The following is a 26,545-nucleotide window of genomic DNA, read 5'->3' on the forward strand; positions in this document are numbered from 1 at the left end:
ATGTATACATATACATATGTATTTATTAAATGTCTAAATATAATAATTTCACGTATTACCTGAAAATTGAAGTAAATAAATATGCGGAGTATTAATTCGTATTTAAATATATACGAAACTGTATAATACAAATAATAGTAATTCTGTAAATACAATCTACATATTCATCTTCCATTATGCATGCGTGTGCGTATATATATACATATATATAAATATTTTTTTTTTTTTACTTCCGCAATTCTCTCTCTTTGAAGTACACTAATTATTCCATTCCGGTATTTGGATAATTGACAAATTATAATACCATTTAAATACGAAAGCATATCAAAATTAAATTGTGAAAAACTATTACGTAATAGATGAAATAACAACAATAATAATGATAATAATAATAGTTGGATAACGAAAAAAATTTTCAAACCACATCGGACTTGTAATTGTTAACGATTGTATTTTCGGAATTCATATATATATACACATCATATATAATAAACGGGATGCTGTTTACATGTAAAATTGTTATGTTTTGTTCATTATATATAGCCCTTTAAGTCTTCCTATCTATCCTCGCATCCGTTCTTCTATCCTAATTTTTATATTTCCATTTTGTGTAGGTACCATGTATATTTCTGTTCATAATCATACCTTTCGATTTTTTCTTATGATTTTTATTGTTGTTGTTTTTTTTAATTTATTTATTTGTTTATTTATTGTTGTGCTTTTCATGAAACTGCCTCTCCTTGCCTAGGAAAACAATTAATTAAACAGAACACATGCATTTAGTATTACAGTATATCCGATGCTTGGTAATTGAAGAAAAAAGTATTCAAGCATGGAATATATTTACACAAACACAAACGTCTGGTTGAAAGTAATAGCATGATGATTCATATTTAATCATTATATCTTATGCTATATATGCTAATCGCCGATATCCTGGAAATTTTCGTGCAATAATTGGAGAAGATTTTTTATAGAAATTCATTTTACACTGAGTAAATAAATAACGTATAACTTATAGAAATTATTCAGATATTGTTTAACCATTTTTACGTATAATGTACAAAAAATGTAGGTATTTGATTAAAAAAAAGTTCGTCGATATTACTTTATATCGAACCGATAGATGCAGCATATATACAATTGAAACTGCACTTTCTAACCGGGGAACGTGTCTTGAACGATAAATGCGTACGTGGTAAGTATTATATCGAAATAATAAAAAAAAAAAAAGTATTTTTCCGTTCACCTTGTACTAACCAAATTCATCGTATTAGATTTTAAATGTTACGGATGAAACTGAAAAAGAAAATTCTAATAATAGTTAAAAGATGAAAAATTTTTTTCATTTCGTTTACAATAAAGACATCAATTATCATACGCTACGTAATATAAACAAAGCTCTGTTACCTTTTGAAAAGTTTCATTGAGCGTATTTCAGGTCTTATCGTTTAGTTAACAAAGGTGCGTCTTTGTTCCCAAAAAAATTTTCCTCGAGCTACTCGCTGTACAATATGAACAAAAGAATGAAAATAAGAGAAAATTTATGTTATGAAAAGTTATGTGGGACGGTGGCAGAGAGTTTAAATGTTTTGAGAAAGGAAAGAAAAAAATATGAAAGCAACCGAGTAAGTACAAACATAAGAAAAACAAAAAGTAATAATAATAATAATAATAATAACAATAGTGAATGAAAATTGCCTGTTAGAGTAGAAAAAAAAAATTTGTAAAATATAATTGATTGGATATATATATATGTATAAATATACTGTGATACTATATATATATATACATATACATATACCTTGTTGTAACGAACGGAGTCGTGATTAAATTGCCTTTGTCTTCTTTGCAGTTAGGCGAAAGAATGCAAAACGAAAAAAAGATACAGACTGATCAGATACTTGAGAGACTTGAGAGACAGAGATACGTAGAAACTGTGAGATGTCAGAGAACAGAAAACCACAGCCTGTGATATATGCGGTAAATATTAATATATATCTATATATATATATATATATAATTATAATAATTCTCTTTTTACTGTAAAAATACTCCCTTCAACGATCTTAGATCGAGAATAAATTAACATTTCTAATTACATATATGAATGTAAGGTATGTAACATACGTATATGTATGTATATTATCAATGTATATATGTAGCTTTTCACTACTCACTGGCACTTTTCTTCACTATTATTATTATTATTATTATTATTATTATTGTCGCTGCAAATGAGACTTTCGAGTAAATAACGTTATACCCACATAATTATTTCCGTTCGAATGTCACGCGCCTTTTTTTTTTTTTTTTTTTTTTTTTTTCTTTACCGATAACCGAGAACAGCCCTTGATTTTATCAAATTTTCGTCGGAACATGAATGTATAGTAGATCTACGAATAGCGATAAAAATCAAATATCGGAGAACCATCGAGTCTGAATGAGACAAATATAGACTACGTGAAAAGGTTTTTCATCGAATTTTACTTCGCAGAGTTGAACGATATAATTTTTTTTTTTTTTCTCCTTATCTCCTACATTTTTTCCCGTCCCATTACCTTCGGCTTAACTATATTCGACTGTTTTTTAAACTCTGTCTGAGCTTGATAAGAGCTCATCAACCTCCGCGTAGACAAAAGATGAGCCGTCCTATACGAGAGAATTTCAACGCCTCTGAATATTTTTAATTCTAGACGAAGCTTAAGCTCTAGTCGTCCAATATCTACCTCGGGTTCACTGTAAAATCCTTTTATGAATCGAATATTATCTCTTCTTAAAGAGAAACTTTCATTCAACGTCCAGACTTTATAAACCTAATTCTATCGCAATGATCTTATTGATACAAATTAACTTGTAACTTATATATATACATATACCCACGAAAAATACATTCTTGGCGAACGATGTACGATTGATGAAAATATCTGTTACAGAATATTTTATAGATTTTATAATCGATCCGTCATCTTTGTTATTGATTAATTTTTATTAGAAATTATAATATGTAGAAAATAACACACTGCCTTTCTCTTGATCTAATTATGCGACTATCTATGGCTGCCGAATTAATACTCATCATGCATATTCTTTTCCGCATTGAATTCTTTATATAAACTATCTGAAATAGAAGTTTTTGCAATTTTCTTTCTCACTTCACAGCACTGGTGATTAATCGTTATGCAGGATACAATTTTTAACGAGCAGTATGAATTTCTTTTTATTGTTATCATTATTGCAGCATACAAAATTAATGCTTACTTCAAGCGAGGGTTGCGAGGACTTTGAAAAAAGGCTTTTTCTAGCAAGTAGAATATATTTCTATATAAAAATTCAATTAAACCCAGAAATACCGTAAAGCAGTAAAAATTTGTTGTTATTTTTTTTTTTTTTTTTTTTTATCACAACGTGTTGCGTAATTCGGAAAGCGATGAATTCCTTTGAAACTGGGCCTTTCCAACCGTCTTCGCAACCCCTTGGTATGGCGGTTCAAATTTTGTTTAAATTATCTTGTTCTTTGTTTCTTTTCAAACCTTCTTCTTACAGAACAGGATGTAAGCACTGATAAAAATGCGGAAGGATAATCATCACAATTTACCTATGTATCGACCAATGCGATATCGTTGTTGTGACTATTAAATATAAACATATTATTATTACATATATATATATATATATATATATACATACTAATATATATTGTAACTTTAACGGTGTTCTGTGTACCCTAAACAACCATTTTAACCCGAACACTTGACACTACATAATTGTATAACACATCGCGTCTGTGGAATCATTATATATTCAAATCCGAATCCCGAGGGGAAAAACGAAAACAACCGAATTAAAAGAAAACTCTGTCATTTTCATATACACAATGTCGAGGATAGCATTTTTTATATAAAACTTTATATCTTGTTCCATATATAACGATCGACACAGTTACATATCCTTAAGCGAATAAACATACCTATACATAGAAGTTGTGTTAATAAGAAGACGAAAAAAAAAAAAAAAAAAAAGAAATGATGAAAAGATGTGGAACAAAACCAATTGAACATAAATTAGATAAATTTTTTAAATACCGTTTAAAATTCTTTAACATTCGTTCGAACAAAAGTTAAAATAACGATAATGGATGGTTAAAACAGTAAACGAAAATCAAGGCGCGATATATAACTATCAATGGGATCAATTCATCGTAAAGAAATAAAAAAAAATTATTACATTTCGAAATACAAGTATAAACGGAGTAGCAGAAAAGTAAAACCTGAAAGTTGAGCTTAAAAGTAACAAAAAGAAAATAAATATGATTAAATCAATATTGTTCTTCACTGCACAGGCTTTTAGAATAAAACGATTCGCCGGGGAAAGGAAGTTTGAATAACACATTGCGCGGTCAATAATTCCACTATAAAACGTTGATAAAATAACTGCGTTGTTGTTTTGTTGGTACACCTTATAGCTTGTCGCGATAAATGTGAAAACCGTTTAAGTTTTTCTTGACAATAGCAAATGGCCCGAAATAATATTATTCCTGTTTCCATCGGATAGCAAAGTATCGTGAAAAAAAAAAAAAAAGTCAGATTAAACAACCGACGAAAACTAAATATTTAACTTTCATGCTACCTACGTGGTTTTATTTTCACAATAAATATCCGCTTTCATTTTCTAAATGTATTTGCGAACGACGAAGTAATGTGTAATTTCGATTTTTTAACAACGATTTTCCCGAGGAATTTAATATGCTTAAATTTTATACCCGCGTGCATATTTTAAAACCAAATAATGATGCTTCGACACGTGCATGGAATTCAACGAATTACTCGAATACATAAATACATGTAAATTGGCATGTTAACGTTCGTATTTATCGTTTATATACGAGATATCTTATTTAGTTGCATTTTCAAATCAAATCTTCTGCACAACGATACTTAAGGCTATATTATTCTATACACGTAAAATCTATGTTGACGATATACACTTAATTCGGTGCATATATATGTAATATTTATTACACTGGCAGAAGGCTAATCATTTCGCCTTATTGACTAACGATATATATATATATAAGTTGAAAACATCGATTTTTAATGGGAAACAATCTAACTTAAATCGCAATCGTCATTTGTTGCATGTTGGTGGTCGAAATAATCGTAATAACTGACAAATAAACCTCCGGTAAAAATTTTTCGAGTTCGTTGAATCTGCGATTTCAAAATCACGCACTGATACCCTAGAAAAAAAAAAAAAAAAAAAGTTATTTTCCCTCTATAGCAGTATAAGTGTAATATTTAACTTGGGTTCACGGAAAATAACAAAATCACTCTATATTTAACAATACATCGAAACTGTATTATATATTCCGTATCACACTGATTTCTCACGATATAAATTGGCAAACTACAAGTAATAGTAATCCAAGTCCGATGTATTTCTCTCCATGATCATTGTGATAGACACTTTGGAAACGTGAAGTTAAATGTCATGTAGGAAATTCTGTAGGTATTGACTTTTGTGTAAAAAACCGGTGGAAAACCTAAACGAAAAACTAGGAACCTGATGAAACTCGCCACCAAATTTTCGAGACTGTCCATAATTGTAGAGGAGAATTAAAAAAGGCTCCAAGTGCCTGCGATCAAAAATTAATAAAGCAAAAAGAAAAACAAGCCGGAAAAATCAGTTTTTTATCACCATACTTTTCATCGCCATAAAAATTTGTCGGTCCATCCGACAAACCGAAACGTAAATAAAAAAATTGTGGAAGAAGAAATAGAAAAAAAATGTTTCACGAAAACAAAAAGTTTTTTGTAAATAAATACTTAAACTGAGATAAACATAATCGTTTCTTTAGAAAAATTAATGATCAGAAAACAGTATAGGTTCGTCGGTAAAACATTGAGAATCGATTTATTTCCGACAGAATTGGAAGTTCAAATTAAACGTGTCATGGCAATTTTTCGTGCCCGTCATTTTGTTTTAGAATTCTGTAAGTTTTAGATATTTTTAGCCAGCCGTTTCCTAGATCAGCGCGAGAATTCGCCGGACAAACCGCCATTTTTCTATAAACCTGTTTTTCGGATTATTAAGGTTTAAAAACGTGAAGATTTCGTTGAAATTAGAAAAAGTTCTATGAAAAGTAGAAAACTGAGAAAAACTGTTTTTTCTTTGCCGCATAGTCGTTTGAATTCGTGTGTGAAATTGAAAAAAAAAAAAAAAAATAACGGTGCTTATAACCTTCTTCAATTCTCCTTCTCAATTCAAATTGTACATCAAAAGTGCAGATTAAACACTTCTTATAATTATAATACCACACGCTTGTATTTTGGCTCGTCTTTTGTACAAATTTAATGTTTAAATCTATGCAAAAAGGGAGAAAAGAAACACAGACGTAAAAAATCCTCGTTTCAACCGGCCTAAGGTTATAACCACCTGTTTAACGAAAAAGCAAACAGCAAAAAAGAAAAAAAAAAAAAAAACGATTTCCGCTGTTATGTATTACCTTGAAATAAATTAAGTACAATACAGTGTATGTAAATTATATATGTTTTATGTGAAAACGTATACATACATATACGTATAACTACATACCGCTATAAATTCTTGGCGTGACATGAATATTTATCATTATATAGTATTTAAAAAAAAAAAAATTGTTACAGCCCGACAATTTTTATTTTATTTTACCGTATGTAACTATTATGTGAAACTTTCATTTGTTCAGTCGCCATTTCAGATGTTATCTAACGAGTTTCATGCGACCGATGTTTCTCAATGTGCAATGAACGTATAGTATTGACTTGGAATGACCTCATCATGCTGCTTTTCCAAAGAAGAAATTCAACGGGAAAGAGAAAAGCAGAAATTAATGAAGGATGGAAAAACACGTGCTCTGTACGCCTAGGTATAGGTATATATAAATTCAACACGCATTCGTAGGTATACCGTAGATAATTATTAATCACCTGTTAAAAACACATACATGTAGGAAAGAAAAGAAAATATTTTATCCGTATTAACTACACCTCTACGTATGTATGATTTGTTATTGTATTTACCTCTATTGTTAATAAATATAATTACGCAAGAGTAAGTATATCATATATTACTATCGACGTGTGTTGAGAATAAAATTCAATTCCAGTTTTACGTATGTTTTTTTTTTTTTTTTTTTTTTTTTTTAATATACGCATAATTCGAACGGAGGGAATTACGGTGAGACGCGCATCGAACCAGGTAATTTTTGGAAGACAAAAATTTATTAACACTCCGAGTAAGCTAGATCGTCATTTTTCATCTACCAGCAATACGTAGGTACATACATTTGTGGATTATAATTAGATGCAAAATTCCCAATTTAAGGATCCTGTCGACCAATCGGACACAGATATTTTCAACGTGTGTATAATAGATTGAACCGACTGATACAGACCAGTTTATTAATACCGCATGGAGAAAAAAGATGTCTGGGACAGAATTCTACGCCTATTATTGCAACAAACTATATATTAATGTATACGTGTAATTAATTTTCTTGTGATTTTTTGTTTTACTCGGATGTCTGAATCATTCGAATTAAATGCAGAATTTTCATCTACATTACGATCTCGTATCGAGGGTATTGAAATTCTGCTTTCAAAAATATCGGCGTGCAATTTTTTGTGTGTAAGATATGTTATATATATATATATATTTTTTTTTTTAACGAAGATCAATAAGCGGATTGTATAAATAAACGCATAAACTATACGCCGGGAATCATCGTGTGTGTGTGTGTGTTTGTGTGCATAAATAAAATCGAAATGTTTAAGGGTGATGATAATCCCCCCCCCCCCCCCCCTTGAATCGTGATGGCCGTGAAAATTTTTTCGAAACAAGAACGGCTGCTGTATAATAAAATAAAGCTAGAAAATCGATCTATAATTAACGCAACATTGTGCTAAATTTTTCTTTTATATTCGCGTACTCATTCCGGAATCCCACGCGAGTCTGTCTTCCGTCATATCCCTAATATTTTTCGTCTTAATGGTTATTTTTAACGCGACGGCAAAACAGCGTTACTGACGATTCTGTCTCGTTTATAATAAATTGTCGTCAGTCTCGTATATCTATTAACCTTTTACTGTAATACGTCGACGTAACGAAATCCGTCGAGCCTGAAGCAAAGAATAGAATAATAATTGCTATAGTCTTTGTTTCTGACGTACGGATAACAACCGTCTGACACTGTTGTTCTTCATTTGAAAACTTACAACCTTTTAATTACCGTGAAAATTATTTTTACAGTGCAAACCAGACACGGATTGCAAAAACTGTGAATTTTTGCAAAATCAAGAAAACTCGGACAGTTACAATCACGTCGGAAACATCAAACATTTCCCGAGGCACGTCTGATTCACCAAATATTTGCCGAAATTCTTGTCCGGAATTAATCCGAATAATATATACATATATATATATATATATATATATATATATATATATATATATATATAACGTAAAATTTCACTCATAGATCTACGCGAGATTGGAGAATTTCTAGACACGTGATGAAATCGTTGAAATGTTGAATAAAATTTCCACTCATTGAAGATAGTTTAAAAAAAATGTCTAGACAAAGAAAGCAAAAAAAAGTTATACTATAAAATTTATCACCCACGTGCCGATCGTCGATCGATGATAAACAGCGTCTGAGTATGGTTGGATAATTAATGAAATATGGGAAAAAAGAGAGATGCGAAGATAAAAAGAGTACGACAGAAAGAAAGAGAGAGGAGGAGCAGCAGATTTAGGCAAGGTAGAGGGAGTCAATTAACAAGCGTTGAGAGTCCAAGAAAGTTTCCTTCTGCCATTGGTGGAAACAGCCAGAATTCATCGCGAGCCTCGAAGCCGGTCAGTGCAACAGCTCGTAGTTAGTTTTGTACAATCTCCCGTCCTACGACGTCGTTTTCAATGCCTGGCGTCGCGGCCTGATTCTGCATTTCCGGTTAGGACCCGGCACCATGGATCTCGTTGTCCTGAGCAGGGCTTATTTTAGCGAAGCTTGGGACGTGCCGATTGTGAGTCTGCTCCTAACTGCCTACGAATCGTCCTTTTATCCTTGCCGATCTCGCTGGAGATCGGTTTTATTTCCTCGATTAAAATCTTGCGATTATACGCAGAGATACATAGAATCAGGCAGAGATGAGTTCACTCTCGAGTCTCTTCGTGTCTTCGTGTCTCATCTTTGATCTGTAGTAAATTTACAAACAGTTTCCTCGCCTCTGACATGTGCTCGTGTGTGTCTGTGTTTGTTTGTGTGTGTGTGTGTGTGTGATGACGTCAAAAATAATAAAGAACTTCTTTTCGTCACTCTTCACTACTCTTCGTTCACAATCAGCTCCAGCTTGTACTACGTACCTATTCACCTATGCACCTATATATATGTATATGTGTAAATTAAAGCGCTGACAGAAACTGCTTGTACTTTATACTTGTGTATTATATACTCACTGTATATGACAGAGTGCCACTATTCGCACCGTTTAGCTGTACGATAGACGTATCGCTTGAGAAGAGCTCCTTGTCTGTCAAAGTACAAATTATACGAATGGCAGGCCTTCCACTTTGCAAGTCGCTTAGAGTGGTTTAGCCAATTTTTTTTTCTTCTTTTCTTTGCTAGTTGTTTGTTGTTTTTTTTTTTTGTTTTTTTTTTTTTTTTTTTTTTTTTGCCAATTGTCACTGTCGGTCGGTTTTCTTTTTTCCAACTTCATAATCCGAGATACGTTTCACTAACGTCTTTTATACAATCTCGAAATTGTGCGAAAGTGAATGAATATTTTTTTCTAGTTTGGAGATAAAAATTTTTTTATTAAAGGCAAAGTCTATTTTTACATATCGTGAGAATTTCTCGTCTCAAAGTATCTTCGAGGACGGATTAGAGTTCTGTTAGTAATGAAGAGAAAGAAAAATAATAATAATAATAATTCAATTTTTACGCGTCCCCTTAAACAAAATTAGGTATCTTAATTTCAATTTCTAATATTCATTAATCGTCGTTTTAAGAAAGGGCTTACAGTAGATACTTTCAGTTGGGTTTTTGAATGAAAAATGAGAGGAAGGTCCGCGTACACGCAATTATAAATGATTAGACGAGGCTAATTGCGTTTTTTAACCGTACAGTAAATCCGACAAACTTTTATTAGAATTTTCCTTCATCTGGCGTAAAAGCGATGAGTATAAATCGATCGAATCTATCGTCTTTTAGAAAACGCCAGGTGACTGTTGTACCTGTGACTACCAGACGAACGACACTCGACTCCCTAGTTACGTATTTATTTCTCACAAGTAGCGACGACGTCGTTACGACGGATTATAACTACGAGCTAAAACGCTAGAAGCATTGAAACAGGTCATCCCCGATAGTTGCTATACCTCTGTATAATAAATGTCTCGATCAATTGCTTTTCCGCCCAACTAACCAGCTGATTTTTGTGCTTTGTGCCCATTGTATTCCGTGACCCTCTTCATGGCCCATCCGTTGGTAGCTCGTCACCCCGATCTGCATTGTAAGAAGGAGTCGAAGCCTACCCGACGACACCGAGTCGACGAATCATGCTCCGGAGCTTGTGGACCTCGGGGACCTCAACGACGTCTGTACGTCGTCCAAGTCAGGTTCGTTTTTTCCAAATTTTTTATTACCACTTAAATTTTTGCTTTGGAATATCTGAGAAGATATAATTGAAATGGTGTTTTTGGTTTTTTAACTTAAATTACACTTCTCGATTTAAAATTTGGAGAACAGTTTTTACTGATCAGAGGTGATTTGAAATAAATGAAAAACCGATACGAGTGTAATTCTTCCCGGAACTGAGTCCGGTGAGTAAACAATTTTGTTGACGTGATACGGGTGTCTGTCCGACGTAAGGCGTAAACCGAGGCAATAGCAACAGCATTCCATTCGATCTTACATAAACAGTGTTGTGGCTGCTGCTGGCTGCTGCTGGCTGCTGCCTCGTCGAACTTGTGGATACTGGATACTAATGCAGTGAATCGATGTGGCTGGCAGGTCGCTGAAGGCAACGTGGGGAGTGACGTTACTTTCTTTTTATCTATTCCTTTTTCAAGTATCCGCGGGCATACACTGTAATACATGTATCTCTACGGCGTGCGTATATCTATAGGTGTGTATGGCATAACTATTAACTATACCTACAAACAAGGTGATTACACACACACACGTACGGGTGAATAGAGTTTAACGGATAGACTCCGCTCGACACGTGTAGGTACAGGTAGGTAAGTACAAACTACCGAAACAAGCTCAAGATCCACCCGGCATAAAAGTTACGAAGTTATTAGCTTTGCGTATGCAGATAAGTTTATTTATCCGGGGTTAATCGCCTCGGGGTAAACGACCCTGCATTTTCTTCAATGAAATTGGCTCCAGTTTTTTTGGGGGGTGAAAATTTGGTTCGTCACTATTCTCGTTTAAACAAATATCAAGTTCTACACTTTTTGTGAAAGTTGATTTGATTTTTAATCGCCTGCAGTAATGGGAGGCTGTATTTGAGGAGCATTTTTTAACTAACGACTCGGTTTATGTCGGTTTTCAAATTAATCATCGCTCTGACTTTAATTAACATATTCTGTAACACTTTGAGAAAAAAGAATACCTTGTGCAGTGTATATATATACAAGGAGCGAGGAAAAATTTTGATGAAAGCTTGCTTGGAAAAAATGTTTTGAATTTTAGGTGAGAAATTGAAATGTTTTGATATAGGGAGAAGACTCTTTCGTTTTATGATAAAACTCAGATATTCGAGGAAGAAAAAATGTTTCGTTCATGTTTTCTGGTTTAAATTGAGGAAAAAAAAAAAAAAAAAAAAAAAAAATTTCAATTCATCGACTAATTTTCAATCAACGGCAAATCTTCGTTTGATAGATTTCCGTTACAGCAGCAACTATATCCAGGGAGTATTTAAACTTTATTTATAAACAATCTACACCGTGTCGTGACCGAATGCGCAAAACATAATTGAACCTATAATAACCCGCGAAATTAAACGGTCAATTGACACACCCCAAAATCAAACTTCCGGAATATAATCAACATCCCTTACGTCCAGGCGTATCGTTTTGACTTCAAATCTCGTGACCGACGGCATAAATATTTCCTTCGGGGATCCGAGACCAGCTTCCAAAGCTCCAAAGAGTTCCAATCCATCCACCGATACAGAAAGAGAAAGAGAGGGAGGGAGGGAGGGAGGGAGGGAGGGAGGGAGAGAGGAAGATGCAGAGCGCGGCGAGAGGGGATCCACTGAGAAAATCTACGTGGATTCAACGGCGACGACGGGTGTTCAAGATTTCGTTTCGGAGGCTGGGTTCAGTGTCGAGAGAGTGTCGGACTGGACCAGTGCTGCTGTTGCTGGGTGCCTGAGACCTGCAACGTGTTTGTTTTACTTTATCCGTAGCGTTTTGGTATGCTACGAGAAGCCGTGCAATGTGTTGGATTCTGTTGCCCCTTCGTCAAAGGTGCGTGCGTGCGTGCTTGCGTGCGTGCGTGACCATGATCGTATATAATATATATCTTCATCCTTTAATGGGTCGATTTGTACCCTTAACTACACCGAATGCCGTATCTTTCATGCCGAATTCTGTAAATCGTCCCTCATTTACAAGGGAAGAAAGTGCGACGTCGTGTCTCCGGGTGGATCGAAGCTTTTTTTTACTGCATGATGAATCTATCCAACAGATCTACGGATTTATTGAAATCTTTTAGTCTTGTTACGCTCACTTTTCAATCAAGTTTCTCTCACCTATTACTTTATACGATTCAATATCGATCTCAACTTCACGATTTCACATCGAACTAGGTACGCTTGGAGCATATATTTTCTTTCAGACTCGTTAAGTACACGCAGGAGAGTAATATTACTCTGGTGAAATTCGTCGAGACGTTGATGGCCACGTAAATAATATTGCAGACTTACTCGATGCGTGACAATTTTCGCTAACGTAAATTCGTTGGCACAGTGACTCGATTTATTCATTCATTCATTCATTCATTCATTCATTCTTTCTTCATCTTTGTTTAAATTATTGGACGATATTTTAAGCTTTAGTCGGTATATATCTATCCGCGAAGGAAGCTATGAAGATATATATATATATATATATATATATATTTAGAGGAAATTAACAAACTTTAGGGATCAAACGATCCGTGCTATCACATTTATATACATAAATAATTTAAAACATTTATTTGCTTACACGAGTCTTTATCGTTTAGCGTAATAATATACATATATGTATAGAATAAAATTTCGCATCGGTGTTAAATTATAAAGCAAAGTGGAATAATCGTCCGGGTTTATTTTCGACGAAATAACAGGCGGTTGTAAAACTCGACGTATCGCAGCTGGACGCTGTCTTTTTGAAAAATATAAAACACCGGTCAACAGCGTGCAGTTACAATTTCCGGTTGCGATTATGACTCAAAGAGTCTTCAAATGTTTGAATTCCGGTTTTAATTCTTCAGGAATTTCACACGCGCATATGTAACATGCATGCATTATACATGCCTCGCGATTTTCCCGGGAATTATATGCGGTCAGTGTTCTGTAGGTTCTGAGACACATCTAAAGCTGCGCGGGAAATTAATTGCAATGTGTATATAGTCCTGCGGGGAAAATGGAAAAGCAATTAACATTGTCAGGATTAGTCGAAAGCTCGCTCAGCTCTGTTACCCGCGTCGTTAGTGAATCGGAATTAATTCTCGACAGCGTGCCACGAATTACTCTCTGCACGTCCCATTGTCCGGATGTAGTTAATAATTAACGTATTTTAAAATTGTCATATCGTAGAAAATCGATCAATTTTTTGCGTTATCGATATACCAAGGAGAGAGAGAGAGAGAGAGAGAGAGAGAGAGAGAGATGAAAAAATAAATCGCACAAACCAGCTTCAAGATCAAACATACAACCGGGTGTGTTTAACTTTGCCATTTCGTAAAGTTTATTTGATAAATTCCAAGAACGATATGAAATCCGCCCATTTCACCTCCTTACACATTAACACATGTGTAGTGAGCTTTTTACTCCATGTGTCAAGCTATAAACCGCAAATCTAACATCCTATGCTGCAGATTCGATACAGTAAAGCATTGCTGTAATAAATTTGGCAGTGTGTGCGTATTGTGTTGTATACATATGTATTAGGGTGGCGCAAAAAAAACGACTATTTTTTTTTTTTTTTTTTTAGTCTCGTGTGACAAAATGTTAGTTTTTGATATTTTAAGAGCCCACTCCAAAGGACAGCTCAAAAAACAAATTTTAAGCGGTCGCTCCAAATTTTTTAAAATGTCAAAAATCGTCAAAAAATTAAATTAAAAAAATTATATTTTCAGTATTTTGTTTGATTTTTAATTCATGTCGTGGTGTATTGTTATAGATTCTTTCTTACTAAATTAGAGAAAAAAAATTTATGAAATTTTAATATGAATATTAAAAAGTCGCTCGAAAAGATCTAAAGAAATGCACGAAAAAATTGAAAAAAAAAATTATGAGCGACCTTTCAAAATTCAAATTTTGAACTGTAACTTTCGGAAACTTATTTTTTTTTTTTATATAAAACTATACCGTAACGAGAAAAAAAAAATCGATTTTTGACAATTTCTGACGTTTTAAAAAGGATGAATTTTGAAAGGTCGCTCATAATTTTTATTCAATATGTGTGAATTTATTTATTTTAATTTAACATTATAACAAACCGCCGTCGACCACAGAAATATAGACGCTATACATATATTTGTGTAACAAATGTGGGCATATCAGCCTATTCGTATCCGGCATGCTTTCCCCACGCGGATGATCAGGATCTGTTTTTAGGTGTATTATAAAGCGTACGCGACGCGTGGATACATTCCGGCATCCAATCGAAACGACATACAGACTAAGGATCTATTTTTGGTAGACGAGCGTGTTCGTGGAGGATCGTGAATAGCGGGCTGCAGCAGCAGACGCCGGAAAAGAATTTTATCACGATATATAACGTATAGGTATTATAAAAACGCGGCAGTAACAAGGTGTGCTTTTATTTTTCAGGAACAAGCGGTAACTCAGTCGACAAGCAGGATCCAGAGGCCGACGAGGATGGCGAAAAATTCGAGGACGCTTCACCCCTGACGCCGATATGCTCGCCAGGCAAAAAACCAACGTCGAGGAGCTCGTCGACGTTGAAAAGCAGCGTCGTGGAGAACACGAGTCCGACTGGACCTCCGACCAACACGACCCGTGACCTCCTCCTCTTCGCCGACGACGTCGTCCCCGTCGTCAACGTGACGATACTCAGAGAGCTGACGAGCCCGTCTAAGGACGAAGAGGTCGCGAAGGACCTGGCCGTCTACGACACCGGACCTTCGACGTCGACGTACCGTCAAGAACGCCGAAAGAGCGTCAAACGACAGGGCAGCCTCGTCAAGGAGAAGAGCCTCGAGGACGAGTCGACGGTCGACGTCCCGCTGCTCCAGGAACGCCGGAAGAGCCTGAAGGAAGTCGACGACGCGGCGAGACGACTGGCCAAGGGCCGGAGAAAGAGCCTCAAGGAGCAGAAGAGCATCGAACGAGTCAATGAGTTCCTGGCTAAACACAGCAGCGTCGAGTCCTGCTGCCAGGATCAGGAGCAACGACGGGAATCGCTCTGCGTCGACGTGGGACTGCTGAGGACCTCCGAGAGGCGGAAGAGCTTGACGAAACAAGAGCGAGTCGAAATCCCGCCGGATACGAGGGGTGACGAGATACCGGAAGTGGGTCTCCCGGAAACTGCGAGGAAGGAGGTCGACTGCGAGGATGGCGCGGTGGTACCGGAAGTTCAGTTGGTCAGGGCGAAGATCATTTCTGCGGAAGAAGCGGCCGCCGTTTTGGCCGGCAGATTGACGGCCGAGTTCAAATCCACACCGGAAGTCCTGACTGTCGGCGAGGACAAGCCCAGGTCAAGGATCAAGAAGTCGGCTCTCTCCGCCGAAGAGGACGACGAGACGCTCCTTGGTCTCCCTGCGCTGACAAAGTCCACTTCTGAGAATGTCCTGGTTGAAGTTGAGGAGGAGAATACAGTTTCCGTGAAAAACTTTAGGCCTGATATCCTCCTCGACTTGTCCAAAGTCGAAGAATCCCAGGACTCCGTGAGCTCGTCGAAGAAGGATAAACGCGTTCTCAGCCGCGTCGGCAGCGAAGGATCCAAGAAAATCGTTGACACGAGCATCCTGAGTCATCGGCAGAATTCCGTCGCAGCAACGTCGACGCTTTCAGCTTCGATTCAACCTCCGGATAAGAAAAGCTCGGATACCGTCGTTGGACTTGAAAGTGAAAGTGAAAGACTTGTACCTCGTGATTGTGATGTGACAGTGGATTTGGACTCTGTTATTTGTACTCCTCTTCGTCAAAGTCACGACGTCGATCAGGATTCCTCGACGATACCTGTCACTGGGTGAGTAGAATATTTCACTTACTTAGAGAGACCATCTTAGGTGCAATGATAGAAAAGTCTGTTCAAACTTGACGGTTGAGGTCCTTGATTTTTTTCCGAGAGTGCAAAAGCTCCGGCTTTCAGAATCTTCACACGCATCGCGAAACCTCAATCCGTGGTTGGCGAGTGGGAAACTTTTGGAGAGCTTTAAAAGTGTTTAAGTAGTTCTATTTTCTCGGTGAAACTTGTACAATCTCGACGCAATTTCAAGCGACTACGTCTAGCAGTTGAATAGAACAAATACAGTTTTCAGGCACGACTCTCCTGAAACCGAATTCACGTCTTTGTATTCGCCAAGCTCAATAGCTGGCTGCTGAATCGCTCAGAAGCCAGACGTTCAACTTTCGGTTCAGATTTTGATGGAGGTGCTCAATCAAGTCTCGTTAACGTTGGGATAATATACTTATAGTGATGGAGGTAATTAAGGAAATTCGGAGAAAAGGTGGCGCGAAATTACTTTTCATCATCGAGCCAATTCCTGCAGGTGAAAAAAGCATGCAAACCTTAGTAAACGTGGTTATAAATTTTATATACCTACAAACTCTTCGGAGAAAATTTGCTCCGCGATTTTTAATTGGAAAAGAAAAAACTGCTGATCTAATTCTTTCGCAGAAGATAATTAGTGTTCTTGTTTCATATTTATTTTATAAATACAATATACTTGAAGTATAGAAAAAAAAAAAATGTAGACAATATTAAAATAAACTTTCCTCCAAGCGATACTGAGATTTTATGTAACACAAACTATATTGTCGTACTACGTTGATGAAATTGATTGTAAATCCGCATCGCACGAGGTCGTGAAACTTATAAGCTTATGATCCATGAAGGTAATTAAATTTTTCCAAGCCATTTTGCAGCTTAAGTATAGAAAAAAGGTCCGCGGAGGGTAAATTGAACCTCGATTAATGGGTAGAATAATTTGGAAAATATTTTCGTCAAATAAGCACATCGTCGGCAGTCCTTAGAGAGTTATAACAACCAATTGGCCGTCAGGTGTGCAGTGTCCGTACTGTAGTAGGTATATATCTACCCTGTAAAACCCAACTGCTCTCAAACTCCCGTCACGTGTTTCCCCAGCACGTGACTTGTATCGCGAATAATGATTGCAGTCCGTTTGTTCTTTTCCACACTCGCTTCGATACTTATAATGCAACTGATATTCCCAATCCGTTAAGTAATTACACAGGCCTGCAAAATATAAATTTTATAATTTTCGCCTTAAGGGGGTATTTTGGTCTAGAGATCTGAATTTTAGGCATTTTTCTAAATAAGATAAAAAAAACGAAGAAAAAACATTCTTACCGTCAATTTTTTTTTTTACAACACCTTTATTGATGTTTCAAGATTACCAAAAAAAAGTCATCAAAAAGAAAAAACAAGAATCAAAAATACAAAAAATTACCGGGTGTAACGTCGGGGCTACTAAAAAATGTAAAAGGAAAAGAAATTCCTGACAAAATCAACGTGATAGAATTTTTATTTATACCTAATACCTACTAAAATTATTACTAATTTTTGTCAAAAGAAAACCTTCGCAGGCCTGTGTCGTCAAATTTTCCAGAAAAGAAAAGTGCAAAGTATCTCGGAATAATTCTCGTCTCAGTTTTTTAACGTGTTTTTTGCACGTGGTAGAATTCGGACTTTCCTTGGCCTCTCACTCACTCAGCATAATTTCCAGTTCAAAGTCTCGCAGCGAGAGTGGGGGAGAGAGAGAGAGAGAGAGATAGTTGAGAGATAAATGGGCACGTAGACAGGGGCAAGTCCAACAGCAGGAATTGCCTATGTAACTGGGACGTCATCCGTTCATCTGTCAGCTATTGTAAATTAGATGGGATGATTATACCAACGAACCGTCCGTCAGACATGCGCCATTACAATGTATCCATCGCCGCATGCGTGTCGCGAATTTCCGCGCATTTCGCACCTCCGGATATTAGCACGTTTGCGGAATCCAATAACTGAATTGAAATTTAAAAAACGGAAATTTACTTACTCGTTTTAATATCGTTGAAAGACAAGGAAGTCGAGAAATTAAATCTAAACAATAAATCCTTGGTTACGTTGTAGAACCTCGACGTCGTCGTCGTCGTCGTCGTCGTCTGTATGACGAGTTACGCAAGACCCGGTTTGAAACTCTGTCGCGTGATTACGTAAAACATCGCCTGTCCACCTTTTCCCAAGTTTTACATTACATTGTACCTTACGTAGAAGTTTCATAAAACAAGGGTCGATGTACGTTACGTTTTTCATCCGCCCAACTCGACGTTGGGATAAGGGATGAAACGCTTCGCGTGTTATAGATCCGTTGGGCAAAATGGAACATGTATTATACCGAAACAGCTCGCGTCTATCCGAACTCTTTTCAAAGACGAGAATATCAATCATTGAACGTTCCTCAATGCGTGACAACGTTTTGGAAATTTCTTTCCCGGGCAAAGCTCTTGGTGAAAAATAGCGTTCGGTTCTCGTCTCCAAACGTGTGATGAGCACAAAGCTCCATTCTTCGGCGTCAATGAGCTGCGTTATTAATGTCTCGAAGATCGCTGGTGTGACTGTAGTAGGTATGTACAACGTAACAACGTGGAAGAGGGTTAAACAGCGGGAAATAACGAAAATGTGTTTTCCGAGGGAATAATGGACTCTGCAATGGATGGATGGATGGATGGATGGATTGATGGAGGGGTGAATACTCGTGGGAGGTCCGGCTGCCTGCGTACATGCGGTGGAAGTAATTGAGTTATAGTAACTTGCAAGGTTTCCCGGGGCCCTGTTCAGGGTCAGCGATTGGTATATTCTCGACTTTATTTCTCCAAAGTTTAGTCCGCGCACAGCTTAAACTGTGTGACTAATGGACGCGCCTTAGCGCAAAGTAGCACAACGTCTGCGTACGTAACATGGCTAATTCGATACCTGTGTCACGTTGTAATCTAATGATTGGATGAGAAAGAAACTCATATGTATCTACAATTAAACTGGAATCGAATTACGGACGTTATTCAACGTCGCATTCTTATCACTGTTATACAATTTCTCTACACGAAAGTTTTTTAAGATATCTAGATCTAGGAACAAGATCCAACAACATATGACGTTCTCAATTGTCCACACCGACCATTTTTGGTCAATTTTAATACCGTCAATTTTTTTACACTGTACTTTAAATCCGTTTACGAAACGACGTTGCCGCAGCTTGGAAGAATCGGATAACGGTTGCGGTGTGACGATCGCGCTTATGCAGTTGACGTAGGTGAAATGGCATATCGCTCTTTTCCTCGTACTTCCCAGATTCTTGGGAACGATAAGCTAAGTACGCGCGTCTGAGGTTCAGTATCAAGCTTTCCTGCCACTGACGTCCGGCGACACGAGTGACGCCGATGGAGTTTCGTTTCAGGAAGAGAATGTCGGTTACATTTTTTGTGGATATTGCTATACTTCATCTCCGTTATTTCATTGCGTACTTACGCGTAAGACATCCGCAACCTGCGTTTTATTAACACGTGGAGTATATTTTGGACTCACGATGTCGTTGAGTTACTTCCAGAGGATATTTTCATCCTTCTTTGCAGACGGTTGATCAGATTCTACCTGGATCAGACATGCTTTTATGGAAACTTTGGAAACATGGAAATAATAAAATTTTCCAGGATTGTAATTATTCAATATGGTAGAATCGGTATTGATTTATTGTTGTTTTGTGTGGGGATAATTCAATTGTTAAATCACGACTAAAGTCCATTTTCATTAATTACCCTCAATCTGAATGCAAGAATGCCATTCTACTTTCCGACTTTCATCCATTGGATTCACCCTCGGCACTCAAGCGTATACAGGTTTCCTTACTGAAATCCTAAGAGATTAAAGCTAATCCGTACACATCGAGTCTTAGGAGCGAGGCTAAACCGTTTAGAAATAAACGAATGGTCGTGCTGAGAAGCCATAGCGTTTAATTATACGCGTGAATATTGAAAATATAGAGAGCAGAAAATTAAATAGAACGAAAAATCTCTCAAGATATTATTGACGCGGATTTTCCTCACCTCGCCACTTAATCTCGTTCCTAAAAAATGGCAAAAATTCGCCAAGGTAAACGCAGCTAGCTCTCGCTAGCATATCTTTTTGCATCGATATACGTATTCGTTCCCAGAGTAAATCGCATTTCCTCGAGGCAGGTAATCACGATCCGTGAACTCTGGCGGAAATCGAGCAGGTAGCGGATATACACGTGCATCAGGTGCCTCTTCTCTTACACATCCATATATACCGTGTAATACTCAATTTTGCAAGTCATCGAGCCGCGCGAAATCGCCTCGAGCAAATTCCATTTATGTATTTCCTAGGTGGGTTCCGGCTTCCGACGATCGCGATTCGAATTGAAAAAAAAAAAAAAAAAAAAAAAACTATATCGAAAACGATGAAGTTCATACGACAAATGCATTACAGATATATAGACGGACAAGCACATCGACTGACGTCTTTTGGCTGACGACGTGACACACGCGATGTTCGTGCAGGGGAACGCTTATTAGATCAAAATAAGCCAGTTTGCATCGGTGCGCGATAGAAGACGGTCAGAACTCAGGGATCGCCGCATTGTCTCTGTTGGATAAGTACGTTAATTTTCTTCCGCGCTTTTCTCTTTTCTCGAGAACAGATTCGAACGATCATTCGTCGATGATAGTATATTCCAAAGCGTGCAGTCTATAGAGTGTGTTTCGTTTTGAAAAAAAAAAAAAAAATACTGGATATAACTGGTGCCAGCAATTTTATCGAAGGTAAGACGAATCTGGGTGTGAGATCCTGAAACTTTATTGATTGTCTTTATTGAGCTACTTTCCTTCGAATTTTTATTACTGTGATAAATTCCAATTATCAGAGAGTAGTGGCGTGTAATTTTAAAAAAGGAAACAAATTGACACTATTATGTAGGAGTATGAAGGAGAATTCTTTGGATGCCATCAAAGCCGACCGCCTCAGCTGCAGGGTGCAATAAAATGTGTAGTATTCAAGTGTACCCATAACCCGTCCATATCTAGGTCGAGTGTAACTAACTCGAGATTGCTGCCCGGCAGGCGTGCGTATAATGATAAAATATATTTGGGCACTGTGCTCGATGATTACATGTGTTATACTAATACACGATGATAACCCCGTATATACATATATATATATATATTTACATATATACGCGATTAATTTATTGTGGGATTAAAGTGCATGGGCGATAAAAATACGAACTGTCATAAGTTTAAAGTTTAATAAAAAATTTATTATTCCATATTTTGAAAATAGTGGATTGAGAAATTTCACGATAAGTATTTCACTGAGTAAAAAAGAGAAAATTGAAAAAAAAAAAAAAATTAGAACAAAGAATAGAAATGTTTAAATTTTATTCACTCGTTCATCCTTGTCCAGCATTATTTTACTTTCACATTCGACGCTGGTTAAGCATGCATGTTTCGTATTATTTAGATGTGACGCATGAATTAATCTACCTCATTGTCAGTGTAACACCACGCGATAGAATTTACATGAACTGACTACCGTTATAGCCTGCTTTCGCAGTTATCAATCAGATTCTACGGCTTTGACATTTCACGATCGTATTCTCGGCGTAAAAAACTTGTCGATTTGTTTGGTCTCGGTTCATTTTTTTTCTAAGTAGCTCTTTTGCTACTTATTTTATTGTCTGTCCACACGTGCAGAAATTGATTCGGCAGCTACTTCACCCTGACTTATGATATCGTTAGTGAGATCAATCTTTCGTTTCTTCTTCGTTTGCTACGAATTAGTACCTCGTAGTTCAAGATTTAAGACTACGGATTTATCATATTTCTATCACCAACGTGAAACACTTTTGAATCGATCGTAAGCGTGGCTCGAATTATAAAAATTTCATTAATATTAGATTATAGTAGTTTGTTGGAAGGTGTAGGTAAAATTCTATAGTTATTTCCGTAGAAACCTGCCAAATTTGTCCGTAAGAAAACAGTATAATCGCTAAAAATTAAATTGTTCATTAATTTTCTGAGCAATCAAACACGCAGAAAGCGGCATTGCAACGTGAATGATAAACTATAAATTTCAAAACGTTTATCTTCCATTTCGCGGTCAAATATCGTAAAAGCTTGCCTCGTTAAATATGCATATTTTACCTTTTCATTGAGGTAGTAAAATATGCAGTAAACATATTCCATTGTCGAGTATTACCCGTGCAGTTGGTGTAGTTTCAAAAATTGGTATTAAAAATTTTAACTACCGAATATAGAAATATTTTACTTGTAATATTTCAGTCTCACGTTTTACTGGTTATTCCACCCATATCGTTATTATCAATATAATTAACAACAATTGTGCGACAGTATAATCGTCAGTGAATCAATGTAATTGCATACACAATTAACGATTAATCATTGCCTTTATAATTGAACTAACTCCTTGAAAAAAAATTGCTAAATTTATGTAAAAAAATTTAAAACACCTGCACCTTGATTAATTATTATTGCTTAAAATTTTCTCGATGTACATACATGCGGTGTATCGTTTATTTATACATGTAATATATCTCTCTTCCGCAACTATTAGCTTCTTTGCCTCAGAAGCCTTAAATTATACTTTATTATTTTATTAGCGCGGCTTACCGACTCGCGGGTCAGTGCAACGTGTTCATGTACCAACGTTATGACTCACGTCCACCACCCGTCGCCTACGTCACACATACAGGCATTAACATTCGGCTTCTTTTAAGCCAGAGTCAAAAGCTCTCGTCGGATTTCACCGACTTACGCACAATTTTCATACTCACGACGAATCGCCGGTATATAAGCTGTCAGCTTGTGTACGTCTCTAACCCACACACACACACACACACACATGTACACAAACGCACGTGCTTTTACAACGTAAATATAATAAATCATGCGAAAAATTTTTCACCGCGTCGAAAATAAGATGAGAGAGAGAGAAAAAAAAATCTCTGCGAGATGGAATTAGGATGAGAAGAAACTGTGTCAATCGTACGGCTTGTAGGTGTATCTTTAGCATGTGTATACATATAACCACGCGAGCTGAGTAAACGCGCAAGTCGAGCTTTTCCGGATTATATTAACCGCCTGAGACTCGTTTCCTTTCGACGCAATGCAATGTGTTATATACACTACGTCGATCTCGCGTCGTCACGCATGACGCAACGAAACCGCCACATCGTGCCTACGTATTCCGCAATTTTATCTCACCGATATAATTATCTTCTGCAAATTGCTATTAATTTAGCCTTACAGAGTTCGGTTGAACGTCGAACAGTTACGATTATTGCACTCTTGCGGCACTTTGATCGTTGCTGTTCAAAGCACCGTTTATATCGTCGATTTAAGCGTCATTATATGGGTGATTCGCAGTGAGTCTTGTAACGTGATCTCGTGATATTCTTGAGTGCGTTGAAAGATTGAAAAATAATAAAAGCAATAACGACAATAATAATAATAATAATCGAAGAACAAACTGCAGAAACCAATGACTGACGATGATTTCGAAAAATTACGAACTGCCCACGCAATTTGGACCCGTATTTGACAAGGCGGATGAATTTGTGTTTTATTTCGAGTATATGTGATGGTTAGACGCTATCTGCACGCATTTTTGGCATCCGTCACGTTTTACACACGACCGAGTATTTGCTTTAAAGATAATTAAGAAGTGAGATGATGAATTGTAATCTGTCTGTTTCTATTTCTGATTTCTTCTCATTTTTTAAGTATGAAAAATCCAGCTAACGAGACATGATCGGGAAAATTCATTTCAAGATTCTTTGTTGAAAATCTGTACTCTGTAGCTTTACTTTATACGTATGACATTTTTCATTCGATTAGTTAATTGTTTTCGATACTAACTTTGGCAGTTCGTTAGTTCAGACTTTATGTATCCATGTGAATTTCAATGTTATAATATTGCCTCGTCATTTACTTGGCTAATTCATATCAATTCTTTCAAACCATTCGTTGCAGATCGTCACGAGAAACTGATACACCATCTACCAGGCCGAAGGAAACCGTTGTCGAAGAACCGGAAGTTCAGAAAACCTGCAACGGAGAGTCTCTGATCTCTGAACCGCCTCCGAAGGAACCCCGTGACTCTAGCGAAACCTCAGTGGACGCAAAAAGAAAACCGGAAGTCGTGACGAAGACGGTATACAAGAGTGATTTCCCCCTGAAGAAGCCCGAGGGCAGCGGTTACAAGAGCGTCAACCAGCGTCTTCGCGAGCGTGATTTTACTGGGGCTTTTTCCGTCTCAACAAAAGACCCGGAACCGTTCGTCTCGCGGCTTCAACAGCCGACGAAGCGGTCCCAGGAGGCTTCACCGGGTGTCCAGCAGATCCTGACGACAGACAAGGAAGCGGAAGAGCAGCGACAAAAGGCGCTAGAGCGTCAGCGGGAACACGAGAAGTTCCTGCAGGAAAGACGGTCGCTCCTCGAGGAAGAGGAGGACGACGAAGGCAAGGACAAGGACAAGCCGATCGGCAAGCAGCACTCGCTCGAGTACCAGAAGCAGACGCTCGAGGTGCGGCTAGAGGAGCTCTTCGACCGCGAACCGGAAGCGCCGAAACGCGAAGCTGAGACCCAGACCCACCAGGAAACGAAGAGTACTCAGTGCGGCGGGACCGAAGCCAGTGACTCGGAGTCGAGCTGTCGCAGCGTAACGGAAACCGGAAGTCCCAAGAGGGAAGTTGAGACCCAAACCCAAGCTGAGACCAAGGGCACTCAGTGCGAGCCGGACGATTTAGCCGAGACATTTTCTCAGCTGAAGACATTCTTCAGGCAGAAGACAGCCACCCCTTCACCCACCGCTAGTCCCAGACGTGAAGTCGAGGTCCAGACTGAGCAGGAGTCGAAGAGCGTCCAGTGCGCCCCGGAGGACATTCCTGACAGTCCGTTGAGGACGTCAATTTTTTTTCGACGTGGACTGACCGGCTCCCAGAAGTCACTTGACTCCAGCAGACGCGAGGTCGAGGTACAGACTTACCAGGAGTCGAAGGGTACTCAGGTCGCCGAGGACGAGGAACTCGAAGGTTCGCAGACGGTATTAAAGGACAGGAAGTTCCCTTTTCATCGTCCCGAACCGCCCGAAACATCCTCCGCGTCATCATCGCCCATCATTGTACTCGTGGACGGCAGGAGCGACATGACTGTCACTCATAACTACAAGGATAAGGATGGAAATGTTGTTTGGGCCAAGCATTGGGGCCCGGAAAGGATGGTCGAGATTTATAGAGAACCCAAGTCTAGTCTTGGGCTCAGCATCGTTGGAGGCAAGGTGAGATGTGTGAATGAGGATGAATGAAGTTGGTTATGTTATTAACTGTAACGATGGATTTTGAAGAGTAAAGAAAATTTGGTAAACTGTGATAAATAAAAAACTCATATTTTGCAGAAGCGACTCCTTGAAAGTTGTTAAAAAATTACTCAGTAACGAACTTTTCATTGATCTTTCGTGAAGTTAACGTTACTAACTTCAGCTTGATAGATGTAGACGATTATACTAACATATCTATCGATTCAAATGAAAAGGCTAAAAGACTTTCAGAGTTTCGTCATTTTGTATGAAAAATTCAGTCACGTTTCTATTCGAAGTGACAGAAAATGTCGATCAGCAAATTCTTAGTGATCGATTTTGAAAAGAATCTGTAGTTCGGGTGACATCAAGTCAAACATCACTAATTGGAACCAAATTCCTCTTCACTAACAAGGACCATCAGTTTAGTGCCCCCCCTCTGATTTCATTGGGACTCATGTATGTCGTAGAACATTGAAAACTAGTAAACACATCTTTTTTTTTATCTGCGGAAATACTTTTTACAGGAGTGAAAACGACCCCCAAAGAAGAAGTTTTCCTATTCATTAAAAAAAAAAAAACATTTCAGTGTCAGTTCCGTTCAAATACATGAAGCGCGTCAAGAAATCACCCCATTGAGTGCCCATGTTCGAGGGTCGTTTTCACCCCTTTAAACCATTTTTTCGGATAGATAAAAAAGAATACGTGT

At 37.4% G+C, this 26,545-nt stretch overlaps 1 protein-coding gene across 4 annotated transcripts in view; it reads left to right on the forward strand.

The window, feature by feature from the left end:
* Window positions 1-26,545, forward strand: part of LOC124410699 — a 161,426-nt gene that overhangs the window by 74,075 nt on the left and 60,806 nt on the right. For all 4 annotated transcript variants that reach the window (XM_046889280.1, XM_046889279.1, XM_046889282.1 and 1 more), the window contains 3 exons: window positions 10,530-10,656; window positions 15,090-16,470; window positions 24,513-25,818. In XM_046889280.1, coding sequence (XP_046745236.1) covers window positions 10,530-10,656; window positions 15,090-16,470; window positions 24,513-25,818 — 2,814 coding nt within the window. The remainder of the gene's footprint in view (window positions 1-10,529; window positions 10,657-15,089; window positions 16,471-24,512; window positions 25,819-26,545) is intronic.

The sequence above is a fragment of the Diprion similis genome, chromosome 9 (assembly GCF_021155765.1).
Source record: "Diprion similis isolate iyDipSimi1 chromosome 9, iyDipSimi1.1, whole genome shotgun sequence".
NCBI classification, from domain to species: Eukaryota; Metazoa; Arthropoda; class Insecta; order Hymenoptera; family Diprionidae; genus Diprion; species Diprion similis.